We start from the raw sequence: 13,713 nt of genomic DNA, 5'->3' as shown, positions 1-13,713 counted from the left end.
TCGCCCCTCCAAGCTATAGAAAAACGCGCTCTTCGCGTTTTCATTCCACGAATTTCAAGATTCTCCCAACCGCGATCGATACAACACAATTGCATTGCCACAACACATCTCATGAATATGCGCGCAGATGGCTCCTGGCAAACAACCTCGATACGATAGCTCGCCTTCACCGCGCACGAGAGGAACTTTCCGCGCGAATAATAATGATAATGGGACTGATATATGGGGCAACAGAGCGAGGGGAGGGTCCGGAGATACTTGGATAAAGAAAATAATGGAAGACGATGAAAACAATGGGGAAGATGCGAGTGTAGATATCGAAGGTGTTACAAGAGATATTGGGAAGATGAGAGAGGAGGAAGCTAATGGGACGGGTAGAGGATGGGACACAGAGCTTGAGTTTACGGCTCGAAGCGTGGATATTAATCGTAGCCCACGACTGAAAACGAATGGTATACCGAGCAGGATAGAGGAGATTATGGAGCAGGAGAGGAGTTTTGTTGAGGATGATGAGGAGGAAGAGGAACATGGAGAGGCAAATTATGTGAAGGTTCAAGAGAGGCCGGCGAGGAGAGGAGAGTCCGTTGATAATCTTGAAAGTCGTAAAGTTTCGTGGCCAGTAGAGGATGAGAATGCGAAAAAGAAGACAATTCACGCAAAATCGGAAGAACGGAGAGAGCGTGTGCGGAGAGAATTGGAAAAACGGCGTGCGGAACGGAGACCAATTACTACGTACGAGAGTGAAGATAATAAAATTCCACAAGAAAGGCAGGAAGGAGCATTGCGGAATAGGTTACCCCGAGAACGAAGATCAAAAAGCGGCGACTTTTCGAAAAGCAATTCATTCCATGTCGACAATCATGTACGCAGCATGCGTAACGATAAAGAAAATGTTATGCCGCAGGAAGAGAGACCATTATCCCGACTAGAAAGAAGGTTCCAAGGGGAAGATGGCTTAAAAGCAATACAGAGGGCCCGTGAGAGCAGATCAAGGACCGATTACGACCAGAAGGTTCCAGAAAATACCGAACCACAGGCGAATTATGAATCCAACCATAGAGTTCTAGAAAATGCTGAACCACGGGCAAGGGCCGAATATAGTCGTAGAGCACTAGGAAATGTTGAGCCACGATCTTTGGAACGACTCAAAGCCAACGACAAAACTGATAAGATGCACGAAAAAACAATACCTGATGAAGAAGGAGAGAGGATACGTGGAGCGCCTATTACAGTATTCCCAGAAAATGAGAGACGTCCAAATGGAACAACTTCCAAACAAGAAGATTCCCTTCAGATCTTAAGGAATCTTTCTAAAACTATTACGGGTACAAGTGGAAGCGGGAGAAATAGTTCCGATAGGTTAGATGATGATTTTGAGACTCCGGTATTATCAGAAAGATCTCCCTACGAGCTTGAACAGGTGTCTGAGAGGCTTCCAGATTCCGCACCCACCCCACCTCCATCAGCGCCTATCAACCCCCTCCTGTTGCCCACCCCAAAAGTCACAGGCGGGTGGATCGAGACCCCTGCACCACCGCGAATGCGCACCAACGGTAGAACACCCAAAGAACAACCTCAGATCAAAGAGGAACCTTCCTCGCCTCGCAGCCACAGTGAGCCTTCCAAACCTTCCCAGTCACAGTCGCGATCCCGTCCAACTCCAATAAACAGTGCCCCTACCATCTCCGCCGCTGCCGACCTCCAACGCATAGAAAAAGAAGCTCGAGTTGATGATTCCACTACAATTGATCGAGACTTCTCCCTGTTTTTAAAGAATCAACCTACGTCTCCAAATTCTGAAACTGCAGAAATCAATCTCGATTTCGATGAAAATGGCCAACCACTTTCTCACGAAGAGAAAGAAAAAAGGTTGGAGGAACTTGCGTTCCTTCGTATGAGTCGGAGTTTAAAACACACTACGAGTAGTATACGAGATGCGAGACACGGCATTGAAAGACTGGAACAGCAAGTCTCATCATCAGGTCCACATTCGCACTCACCCAAAACATCATCTCATCCCTTTTTCCTAGATGCTCCTCTAAACCCTGCCTTGAACCCAAATGTTCACTACCTCATGATACCCCTTCCCCGCCTCCGTTACCCTGGAACTAAAAAACTTACCTGGTTCGGATTACTATTTACAATCTTCATAACGTGGTTTGTAGCTGAATGGGCTATGTGTGAAACGTACTGTCATCCCAAATACTCAAATAAAGATGTTTGGCACCCTTCTGATCCGTTTTGGCCCTGGGCTATTCCGACCAAGATGGATCAATGGACGGGGAAGGTGGTTAGTAGGGGATAGGAGATGCGTGGGATTGGTGGGAGGGGTATGACGAGGAGATCAGGATTTGGAAGGAGAAGATGAAGAGGGAAGGAGTGACGATACCTAAGGTTGTGGAGCTGGGAGATGATGAGGTGGTAGACGAACTTGTGGAAGATCACGCGGGTAAAGAAGATGGAAGGAAAGGAGGAAGCAGCTGGTGGAGCTGGGACAACGATGAAGTTTTGTAGCAATGCATCAGTATAGTTTAGCGTGCAAAACGTGCTTGGATCAGTTGACGGATATTTAGTGTTCAAAAAGATGGACAAATTCATGATGGCGTTCAAGGAAAGTTTGATCCAGGGATTAGACATGTCATGTTGCATTGTTAGGATGGATTCATGACCTGGAATCCTCATGGTTGGATAGAGTCAGATGGTGTATGGCGCAGTGTTTGAACTCGGTCAAGTCAGTGGGCTGATGCCTTTTGGATCAACCGAATGGAATGGAATGCATATAAATTTCCTGCTACAATTTTCACAGATCTAAGATTCAAGTGAAAGGTGAAATGTGAAATGTGAAATGCATGTGAAGTGGGCGGAAGGATGAGTGATGTTAGAACCACGGCATTTCAGATACCTAGGTAGTTCTAGGATGCGCATCATACCTCTTTAGAAAGAATCTCGAATCTCTATCAGAAGATCCAGTGCAATGAAAAGTCACTTGTATCGCCCAAAGTATGGGGCTTAGAAGCCAATAGTTGCATGAATGATTTCCAGTATTTCATTAGTCCGAGGCGGTGGAAATAACTTTGTAACTGACTGAAACCCCTTGCTGGACTTCAACTTGCCCAAATTTAAAATTCAGGAGAGACTGGCGAGTACAATCGGTGCAAACTTCTGTCTGGGTGTATTCTTGCCAACACTTACTCCTAAACTATGCTGTACTGATAGAATTGGCATCAAGATCGTTTCAACCTCGATTTTAGATCTGAAAGCATTTTTTATGTGTGGATTGACATTATCACCATACGCACTTCCATTTGAAATTTAGATGGCCAGTTAAATAGATATAGTCCGAAAGGGATTTATTTCCGCAGCTTTTAGACGCACCCACTCAGGCTGAAATCCAATCACAATTGAGGGATTGAAGCCGCACATTCCAGAAGTAACAATGTCAATGATATGATATTGAAATTACTAGCCGAGAGTATTTGTTCCGTCCTGCGAGTAAGATAGGTGCTCCCAATTCCAACCCGTCGTTGCCACTTCCTGAGCGCCAGCATGCTCTCCACCTGAACGAATTCACTTCTTCCCTTGCAGCAAATTCAACATTTCGTACTGTCCCGTGGACCTCCCGTAATAAGTCTTCTCGACTTGGTTCTTAGCATAATCTATATCCTTAAAATCCGGCGTCTTTCCTTTTGCCTTCTCAATCTTATACTGCAATGCCGTAATCATTGTTCCTGTTCTCCCATGCCCATATCCACAATGAATGAGTGTAGGTACTTTTGCATTCAAATACTCTTGATAGGCCATTTCCATCTGATCCAGAGACGGTGGAGTGTAATCTGCCACAGGAAGATGTGTGTAGATGATTCGCGGATTGGCATTGGTCAATTCGGCTTCAATCTTGAGACAACTCGGTTCGTCGCCATTGAGACAGATCACGTGGCCGATATTGTGTTTGTGCAAGAATGCAATACCCTTTGCGTCGATAAATTGGGAAGGGTCTCCTGGTGGGGAAACGTAGTTTGGAGAGGAAGAACGGTAAAGGGTGTAGGGACCGGGATATGCGGTTACGGGTTTCCAGCGGTGAAAACCGACCTTTTCGGCCTCGCTTGCGATGTCTTGGGCGATGACATCGCGTTCTGTGTGGGCTTTGGTGTTGGTAGCGGGAAGCATGCTTACTGCTCTGGGATCGTAAGTGGAACGAAGGATATGGTATTTTGGTATTCAATTTGGGGTGAGGACAGTGTTTCTATATATTTTGATGGAGGGTAGTACAAAGGGCAAAGAGAACATAAAAGACAGAAAGAACGCAGACAAAGAAAATAGGTATACAGAGAACGAATAGAACACAACAAGTGAAAAGAACATAGAGACTAAAGAATCTTAGATTTTGGAAAGTAGAGAGAATGTAGACGGTGAAGAGGGCAAAGGAATTAAAGCACTTTTTATCAAACAGGTTCAAAGTCAACATTTTTCAAGAAAACCTTTGAAATTATTGAACATTTAAATAGCATAACAAAGGAAGTTTATTCTTATCATCATGAGTTAGAGCGAATAATGTAGCCTGACATCTATACATAACAGTAGTCTTCAGAGATAATACCATACGAATGTCTTTTACTTTAGTGTTGGACTTGTTTTATTAGAAATCCTATCCTGGCTGCAATCAGAACTAGACGATATGGTTCAGAAAAAATCCAAATAACATATGAAGAATATAGACATGCAGAGTAAGTAGTAGATAGTTGAGTATGAAGTTGATATAGTATCTCATTGGCTCCTACGAGTAGATTATTAATTAGCCGAGTTGCCCCTATCCTTCAGGGAAAGAGATAAAATGAGGTTACGAAGTGCTGTCATTGTGTCTTACGTCAAAGTGTTGTTCTTCTATGGATCGAAACTCTCAATTTGTTTAGAATGTTGTATGTAGTGTCGGTAGGCAATTAGGGATTTGGTCGATTAGATGGGCTTCTGTTGGTAACCATGTTTTCACCATACAATTTATATCAATTGGATGAGATCGTATTCCTTGGCTAAAATGGCACTCATCTTATATTTGTGACTATGACCGCATGTGACTCGAGACAATTCATAGTCATGTAAGAGACACTGTTAACAAGCGCCGAAACCGTGTATATCGGACCCAGACAACTTGCCAAGATTACGTTTTGAGACTCGTAAGAGCCTTCGATTTTCTAACACACATAACTTGTCGGGCAGAAGAAGAAGAAAGAGCCATGTTTCTGTGTATAACAATCAAAATTATAGAACGGAGACGTCTGCTATTTGCCCATTGGACGGCCTGTTAGTCAAAGGGCAGTCAAGATATTGGAGGACATGATTTAAATTAGATATCATATTGACAGAATAACCATGGAACCTTTGAATGCGCCAGAAAAATTTATACATCAAGGTATTGACAATGTGTGAGTACGACCCATACTCAACCGGCAGCAATTTCCTCTTCTTCATCTTCCCATTCTCCCTTTTCTTCCATCTCCTCATTTAGCTCCATTTCTCCATCCCCTTCTAGACCTTCACTATCCCACTCATCGACGTCCATTTCGTCATCATCTTCGTCCTCGTCGCCACCTTTCTTGTTACCAGCCTTGGCCTTCTTTTTTCTCTCGACATTCTCCTTCTGAATCTTCTTACGGACTGCCTTTTCTTGTCTTCTCTTCTCCCAGACCTTGTCCATTTCTTTGACTTCTTCCTTAGATTTATGAATGTATTCGTGCCACATAATTTTTCCGTCACATACGCCTTCCTCGACCTTTGTCATTCTTAGCTTCATCCTTGGTCCTAGTTCCACTAATTTGATAGCCCGTTTTTCAGCACCGCTCCTGGCACCCTTGACTTGTCCATCACGGGTCTTTTCCTTTTGGCGCTTGTTGAGAATCTTACGAGTGCGCGTCTCAACCACTTCAACCTCTGCGTCGGTGTCAACCTCACTTCCACTTGTATTATCTGTCATATATCCAGCCCCGTCTTCTCCAATCATGTAATCGGCAATATCTTCCAATTTTCCGAGGTTTGGTATTCCCTTTCTTGGATTTTTTGAATGTAGATATTGTTCGGCAGCGTTCAATCTTCGCAATGGCTTCGAGAGACCAATACGTTTGGTTGTGATTGCGTAATGACGAAGGTTAATGGTGTATGTGCCATCATCTTCACCTTTAGTCGGCTCTCGATTGAGAAGCATAACTCTGCGAATGGATGTTAAAGGTGTGACATTAGGAGAGATCGGTGGGAAAAGAGATTGGAAAATGGTGGTTGTGAGCGATTCGAGGTGTTTGGGTATCTTATTCTCGGAACTCGATTCTGACGCAGGAGATATGAAATTATTCATCACAAGCTGATTTGGTCAGTTACAACCCAGTTGACCAATACAAGAGACTGTAAACGTACCAATGGAGGTGTTGTATATTCTTTTCCACCACCTTTAGGATGCTTCAATGCCTTCCTCACATCTTTACATAGAGAGTATTTCTCCACATTGAAATGTAATGTTGGACCTCTTGGTGTAAGAGCAAGTCGCATGTTTGTATTCCCAGCCTCTGATCTCGAGAACAACATGAGATGACTGACACCCAAAGGACCTGCCATTGTGAGATAATCTCTCAGTTTGTTTGCTCTTCTCTCCTTCAATCTTGAGGCCGTATCTGGTTCCATCATCCGTCTAACATCCCTCACCAATTGACTAACACTTGGTCCGACTTCTCCTGCACCAGCTCGAATTACCATGCTTTTTGGGGATCGTGAAGCTTGAGAAGCAGGAGTTCCCTTTGCTCCAGCTGGGTTATTAGCACCAACATGGGTGCGCTTCTTAGTACGTCTTCTCGCCATTTTTGTTGTTCTGAATTGTATGATGTTATTTCTTTAGGACTTTCTCCTAACATTTTCTTAAAGGTAGAAACTTTTTTGCGCGGCCAATCAGATAAGCGGATCCGATAAGCCGTTAAAAATTATTTTCTCTAGCCTTCTTATCTTCCCTAGCTCTTCACACTCAGTCTATAAATACCGTCGAAAGGATTGCGCCAACATTGAGAATCCTATTAATTGAAGGCCTTGGTTCAATACACTTCTACGTATTAGTATTCAGTCGGACGAGATAACAATCATGTCTTCCGTGAAGCGGAGAAAGACCGATAAAAATCCATCTTTGGAGGATGTGAAATCGAAGAAGACAAAAGAGTCGAAAAAAGACTCCCCCACACCTTCCCAGAGCCAATTGAGGATACTGAAGATAACAGAGTTATCGAAGAGAATGAGGAAGTTGAGGAGGATGAGGCCCCAAAGTCTTTTAAAGATTTGGTGCGTAATTACTTGTCTATCGCTATATCTCTTACTCACAATTCCAGGGCATCGTCGACTCATTATGCGAAGCATGCGACACTTTAGGATACAAGGCCCCAACTCCCATTCAAAGGGAATCTATACCACTCGCACTTCAAGGGAGAGATTTGATCGGTCTGGCAGAAACTGGTAGTGGAAAAACTGCCGCATTTGCTTTACCAATTCTTCAAGCTCTACTCGATAAACCACAACCCCTCTTTGGATTAGTATTAGCACCGACTCGCGAACTTGCATATCAAATTTCCCAACAATTCGAGGCTCTTGGGTCTGTGATAAGAGTAAAATGTGCTGTCATAGTTGGAGGAATGGACATGGTACCGCAATCCATCGCTTTGGGTAAAAAACCTCACATTATAGTTGCCACTCCTGGTCGTCTTCTCGATCATCTAGAAAATACAAAGGGCTTTTCATTACGGTCTCTCAAGTACTTGGTTATGGACGAAGCCGATCGACTACTCGACCTAGATTTCGGACCTATTCTCGATAAAATCCTGAAAGTTTTACCCCGAGAGCGACGAACATATCTCTTTTCCGCAACTATCAGTTCTAAAGTCGAAAGTCTTCAACGAGCAAGTTTGAAGGACCCATTACGAGTAAGCATCAGCAGCAACAAATATCAGACTGTCTCGACTCTTATTCAAAATTACATTTTCATACCATTAGTTCACAAGGATACGTACTTAATCTATCTTTTGAACGAGTTTGCAGGTCAATCCGCCATCATTTTTACACGGACAGTCAACGAGACGCAGAGAATAGCAATCTTGTTACGTACCCTTGGGTTCGGAGCCATTCCCCTACATGGACAACTTTCACAATCTTCTCGCTTGGGTGCTTTAAATAAGTTCCGTGCAGGTTCAAGAGAAATTCTTGTCGCAACAGATGTCGCTGCTCGTGGTTTGGATATCCCCTCAGTTGATGTTGTGTTGAACTACGACATGCCACAGGACAGTAAAACATACATTCATAGAGTTGGACGTACTGCTCGTGCAGGAAAATCCGGACACGCAATTAGTTTTGTGACTCAATACGATGTGGAGATTTGGATGCGTATCGAGGCAGCATTAGGAAAGAAGCAGGACGAATACCCGACGGTGAAGGATGAAGTTATGGTCTTCAAACCTAGGGTAGAAGAAGCTCAAAGACATGCTAGGAATGAGATGAAGAATTTACACGAAGATAGAGGTAAGAAGGGGGCAGTATTGAAAGGAAGAAGACCTGCGAATGGTGCTAAAAGAGGTCGTGATGAAATGGATAGAGAAGAAGGTTAGAGGTGCACATATACGTGATTCTGGGGAAATAAAAGGTCCAATACTTAATATAATATTCACTGTATTTTATATTTCTTGACTGCCTTTTGAAGTATTTGCCATCCATTGTTCATGCATATTGCTTTGCCCTACAATATCTCGAGATTGTGAAGTTTCCGTGAGCGTACATCTCGGTGATTGCGTTCGCCGAGCCGAGATGCGCCAAAAATCTGGGGTAGCGGGGCAAAACAACAGTAAACATCACTCAGAATTAAGCTCTGATCATCCTCCATTGTACATTGATTGTTATTATGACCACTTCGCTTTGTTCACGGTCGCTCCTTAGAGCTTCCCGTGTGTTATGGCGTTCCAATGGCTTCAATCCAATGATTGGGCACACCAGGCGCAGAGGATTGGCAGATGCTTCGACAAATGATATGACACTGCCTCTGAAAGGGTACAAAGTATTGGATATGACTCGAGTGCTTGCAGGTGTAAGTCCAAAAATTAAAAGTTACATAAGGCTTTCCTGACCATTAACAGCCATACTGCACACAAATATTAGGAGATCTTGGGTATGATTTGCTATCCCTTATGTCATTATCTAAACTCATGAATCTAGTGCAGAAGTAATAAAAGTCGAGCATCCGACGAAAGGTGATGATACTAGACACTGGGGACCTCCTTATGCGAAATACTTGGATGGATCAGGAAAGGAAGGGCCCGGAGAAAGTGCATACTTTTTTGCTGTAGCTTGACCTCATATTCCAATACACCGCAAGTTTCACTGCTCACCAATTACCAGGTTAACCGGAACAAAAAGTCCCTCGGATTGTCGTTTAAACATCCATCGGCAGTCAAAATCCTCCATAAACTCGCTGCAGAGAGTGATATTCTCGTTGAGAACTATCTACCAGGTTCACTAAAGAAATATGGGATGGACTACGAAACACTGCGAGAAATAAATCCGCGATTGATATACGCTTCTATCACCGGCTATGGTCAAACTGGTCCATATCGAAACCGAGCCGGATATGATGTTATGGTTGAAGCTGAGATGGGATTGATGCACATCACTGGAAGTAGGGACGGACCTCCCGTGAAAGTGGGGGTTGCCGTAACGGATTTGACGACTGGCTTGTATACTAGTAACAGTATTATGGCTGCTTTACTGGCAAGAGGAAGAACAGGACGGGGACAGCACATTGATGTTGCTCTATCAGATTGTCAAGTTGCCACGTTATCGAATCTGGCAAGTTCGTGCTTGATAAGTGGGAAGAAGGATGAAGGGAGATGGGGGACTGCTCATCGTAAGTGACTCCAGTTCTTGTTGAGAACTTTACCTAATAACAGTGCTAGCATCTATCGTACCATATCGTTCGTACAAAACAAAAGATGGTGACATCTTGTTCGGTGGAGGAAATGATAGATTATTTGGACTTCTATGCAATGGGCTTGGACGCCCAGAGTGGAAAGAGGACCCACGATTTGTCGTTAACACAGCAAGAGTTGCTCATCGAGCAGACTTAGACAGCTCTATAGAGAAAATCACTCAAGACAAAACTACCAAAGAATGGCTGGATATTTTTGAGGGATCCGGGCTACCTTATGCAGCTATCAATGATGTCCAAGGAACATTGAATCATGAGCACGTGTTAGCAAGGGATATGGTAAAAGAGATGGATCACGAATATTGTGGTCCAATTAAGATGGTCAACACTCCTGTAAAATACAGTGAGAGCAAGCCAAGTATACGAACAGTACCTCCTATGCTAGGACAACATACAGATGAGATTCTTAGAGATATCTTAGGGATGGATGAATCTGATATTGAAGCATTGAAGGCCGAAGGAGCTGTAAAATAGAATTAAATAGATATCTTGGACATTCGAATGCTATAATTGGCCTCTACAGATGTCGTTGGGTCTTGTTGCTCTTCAACACGCAAGGCATTAGGCTAATTTGTACGGAGTCCAATGTGATTTTATCTCATCACATGATTATTAAACATGTGATTGCCAGTTTATTCATCACCAGACCACTTTTTGTACTCTCTCATAACGACATCTACAAGTACTTCCTAGAGCATCAACTCCTACACTCTTCGACAGGCTGAAGCTGTATGTTCATAAGCTCCGTCATAATTATATTTTGCTGGGATCTATCAATGCGCGTGCTGACACGTCCAGTACATCAATTGTTTTTGGCCCTTACCATTAATAATATCACGGCCTTCAATTAGTCAATTGACTTCGGTCAATCAATACTATACTCTTTCAAACTAGCTCATTAATTCTAGATATTCATCACGCTTGCTGCGGCACGGTAGCTTTGTTGATTCTCGCCGGCGCAAATATCATTGCCTCTACTGAATATCAAGCAACCACGACAGACATGGACGCGCCAAATAATGCTCCAGCTTCTGCAAATGGATCAAATGATACAACCATGGGCGAATCGTCGCCTCCTAAATATGTCCCTCAATTCTCTGCCGCGACCGAAATGATTCTTCAACGTATGAGAGCAGGATTATCTGGCGGGCTATCCAGTATTGGCATTACAGGGACACCACCGGGCTATGAAGAAATGCGTAGGAACGTCATGTCGGGGATGAAAACTACGCAGAATATGGAAATAACTACACCACCACCAAGATATCAAACTAGCAAAAAGTCGACGCCCAAGTCCAATGTCACACCTAGAACTCCCAAAATTGAGACTCCGACTGTATCATCCAATAGTGCAGGAACCAAAAAGAAGCGAAAAGGACTCAAGACAGGACAAAAGCGCAAAAGACTCAAGGATGATAGTGAGAGTGCGGACGAATCTGAAGCTTTGAGTGGTCTAGGCGGAGATTCAGACTCGGACGATTCGAGCAGTGCGGTGGAAATGCCAAAAATTACACAAAGCGGAAGACAAATAGTGAAGCCGACTCAATTCGTACCTACCTTGCCTGAGACGAGCTCGCGGAAACGATCGTCTGCGTCAACAAATAAACGAACCCAAAATCAAGAACAAGCATTATGCAAGAGATGCGGTAGGGGCAATAGTCCTCAGAACAATATGATAGTCTTTTGCGATGGGTGTAATTTAGGGTGGCATCAAATGTGCCATGACCCTATAGTTTCAGAAGAAGAAGTGAAGGATGAACAGGCACCGTGGTATTGTAATGATTGCGCAAGAAAGAGGGGTATTAAACCGGCACCGTCTAAGACTGACGGTGTTAGCTGGGCCGGCAAAACACTCGACCAGGTATTTATTTTACATTGCTTTCATACTCTAAGTGTACTAGCTAACAATCTTTGCAGAGAAGGACATACCTAGCCTTACTGCCTCATCCCCAGCTAGTAGAGCTTCTCATTAAAGCCTCTATTCTGCACCCAGATATGCCTATATTCCCCGCCAATACTCCGCCCCTTCAACCCCGCCAATCACAGAATTCATCTCGCTCCACAACCAATCACATCACACAACCATTTCCTCCCTCCGCCACCTCCACAGCGGGTCTTTTCTCTCGTGCAGAATCAAACCCCAACGCACCAATGAACTTTATTCGCAAAGTAGCCCCCAATTCCACAGCCTCTAACATCACTCCTTCGCCAATGTTTACCTCGTCATTCCCTCCGGCTCCAGCTTTCACTCATGCTTCTTCCGCTCCACCAACACTTCCTCCACAGGCCTCATCAAACATGGAATCAAATGGAAATACAAATGGGATGGGCAATGGACAGGAAGTGTCTCAGGAAAGCAGAGAGTCCACCCCAAATAGTCCACCATATCCAAAAGCTGGAACAGGGCTTATGAGCAAATTAGGCCCGGATGATGAGGATATAGAGTGGTTGGTTGATAATGATGATTACGAGGCTTTTAGTCATACAGTCTATGATGATCCTGGAGAAAGGGATTCTGGGGTTATATGAAGAAGGATTGCGTATAATTGATAAAGAACGAAGTTGAAAAGTATAATGAAGAAGACAGGAGTTAACAGCAGGTTTTCCTGAGGATCCATAAGCCTTGCGGGAACAGCTCCTATGGATAGATATGTATCTCCTGAGCTGGCTTGGTCAGTAGCTGCTTGTGCTACATTTATTGCTCGCGTCGAAAATGCATGTACAATATAGTCCTGATTGGGTATTGCTAGCAATGTATATATATGCATTCGTCATTATGTATTTGGGCAATAAAGAGAGATCGCTTCGAACGATGATGGCTTAGATGCTTTGAGGATTAGGTTTAGGCCAGTATTTGGGACAGGCTATTTATACTTGGTGATATAATCTTCATGGGCTGATCTATGTTAAATGAATGCAAGTCATTGTTCTCTGCATCCATATCGATGCTTCTGGTGTCTTCTTTTCATGATAGGATGTGTTGCTACAAGTTAGTAATGGAGCAGAAGATGTCGACATGATCTTCAGCTGAATTCACTCGTTCTAACAGGTCATAGCGAATGCTTTTGACACACTTAATATTCACATTTCGAGCATGTAGAAATGAAATACGATGCTCCGATAGTGACTCAGCTAACTCGGGACGGTGGACAAGGATGAGGAGGGGATGGGAGGCGGATGGGGTTGAATGGAAATTTCAGTTCGGACAGCAAAGGGGAGGAAAATAGAAAGCCAGATACTTCAAAATATACTACTTGTGTAAGAAAAAAGATATGATGAGAAGTTTGAATCGCTGGTTCATGATGTTTTGTGATTAGTAAGCATGAAATCTCAATTACCACCAGAAGCCAATGCGTACAACTTCCCTGTCCATCTAGCCGTTTATTACCCATCCTGCCCCCAAGCTTACTGCTTCAATGCTCAAGCAGAAGCTCCTGTGGATGATTTGCCCGTTCAAGCGGTGGAAGTATGATGGTACAACCTTCCGTCGTCAATAAAATCCGATTTCTCTTTACCAAACAGCAGTCTGCCCCAAATTTCCAGATTCTGTCTGATCTACATCTGGAAGTGTGCTCACAATATTACACATTTTCGATCGCACCTGTGGCACCCTATCTCATTTTGGCGGGAGATATTGGGCGTCTTATTGATTATGAGGGCTACCTAGCATTTCTTGCAAAGCAAACCGCGCAATTCGAAAAAGTTTTCCTAGTTCTCGGGAA

General features: G+C 43.7%; 6 protein-coding genes across 6 annotated transcripts; 4 read left to right on the top strand and 2 right to left on the bottom strand.

Annotated features, from left to right (window-relative positions):
- Window positions 1-127: 127 nt before the first annotated feature.
- Bfra_010378 (uncharacterized protein) lies at window positions 128-2,305 on the top strand (the record flags this gene model as incomplete). Its single annotated transcript, XM_037340711.1, has 1 exon — window positions 128-2,305. The coding sequence occupies one exon, from the start codon at window positions 128-130 to the stop codon at window positions 2,303-2,305; it is 2,178 nt and encodes a 725-aa protein (XP_037186354.1).
- A 1,262-nt stretch (window positions 2,306-3,567) lies between these two features.
- On the bottom strand, window positions 3,568-4,167 carry Bfra_010377 (uncharacterized protein; the record flags this gene model as incomplete). Its single annotated transcript, XM_037340710.1, has 1 exon — window positions 3,568-4,167. One exon carries the CDS (start codon window positions 4,165-4,167, stop codon window positions 3,568-3,570), a length of 600 nt encoding a protein of 199 aa, XP_037186353.1.
- Window positions 4,168-5,437: 1,270 nt separating this feature from the next.
- On the bottom strand, window positions 5,438-6,840 carry Bfra_010376 (putative ribosome biogenesis protein ssf1 protein; the record flags this gene model as incomplete). Its single annotated transcript, XM_037340709.1, has 2 exons — window positions 5,438-6,349; window positions 6,403-6,840. 2 exons carry the CDS (start codon window positions 6,838-6,840, stop codon window positions 5,438-5,440), a joined length of 1,350 nt encoding a protein of 449 aa, XP_037186352.1.
- A 274-nt stretch (window positions 6,841-7,114) lies between these two features.
- On the top strand, window positions 7,115-10,556 carry Bfra_010375 (putative atp-dependent rrna helicase rrp3 protein; the record flags this gene model as incomplete). The annotated part of the gene is given in 9 exon segments (XM_037340708.1): window positions 7,115-7,188; window positions 7,200-7,308; window positions 7,356-8,616; window positions 8,949-9,094; window positions 9,144-9,175; window positions 9,223-9,349; window positions 9,406-9,910; window positions 9,960-10,456; window positions 10,515-10,556. The coding sequence occupies 9 exon segments, from the start codon at window positions 7,115-7,117 to the stop codon at window positions 10,554-10,556; spliced, it is 2,793 nt and encodes a 930-aa protein (XP_037186351.1).
- Window positions 10,557-10,767: 211 nt separating this feature from the next.
- On the top strand, window positions 10,768-12,520 carry Bfra_010374 (putative phd finger containing protein phf1 protein; the record flags this gene model as incomplete). Its single annotated transcript, XM_037340707.1, has 3 exons — window positions 10,768-10,799; window positions 10,886-11,852; window positions 11,909-12,520. The coding sequence occupies 3 exons, from the start codon at window positions 10,768-10,770 to the stop codon at window positions 12,518-12,520; spliced, it is 1,611 nt and encodes a 536-aa protein (XP_037186350.1).
- A 793-nt stretch (window positions 12,521-13,313) lies between these two features.
- Window positions 13,314-13,713, top strand: Bfra_010373 (putative ser thr protein phosphatase superfamily protein; the record flags this gene model as incomplete). Its single annotated transcript, XM_037340706.1, has 2 exons — window positions 13,314-13,457; window positions 13,514-13,713. Coding segments are annotated over 2 exons (344 nt in total), but the record flags the coding sequence as incomplete, so codon positions are not given.

This window comes from Botrytis fragariae (assembly GCF_013461495.1).
Source record: "Botrytis fragariae strain BVB16 chromosome Unknown tig00000797, whole genome shotgun sequence".
Lineage (NCBI taxonomy): Eukaryota > Fungi > Ascomycota > Leotiomycetes > Helotiales > Sclerotiniaceae > Botrytis > Botrytis fragariae.
The sequence above is the reverse complement of the archived record's forward strand: the minus strand, read 5'-3'. Positions and strand labels throughout refer to the sequence as shown.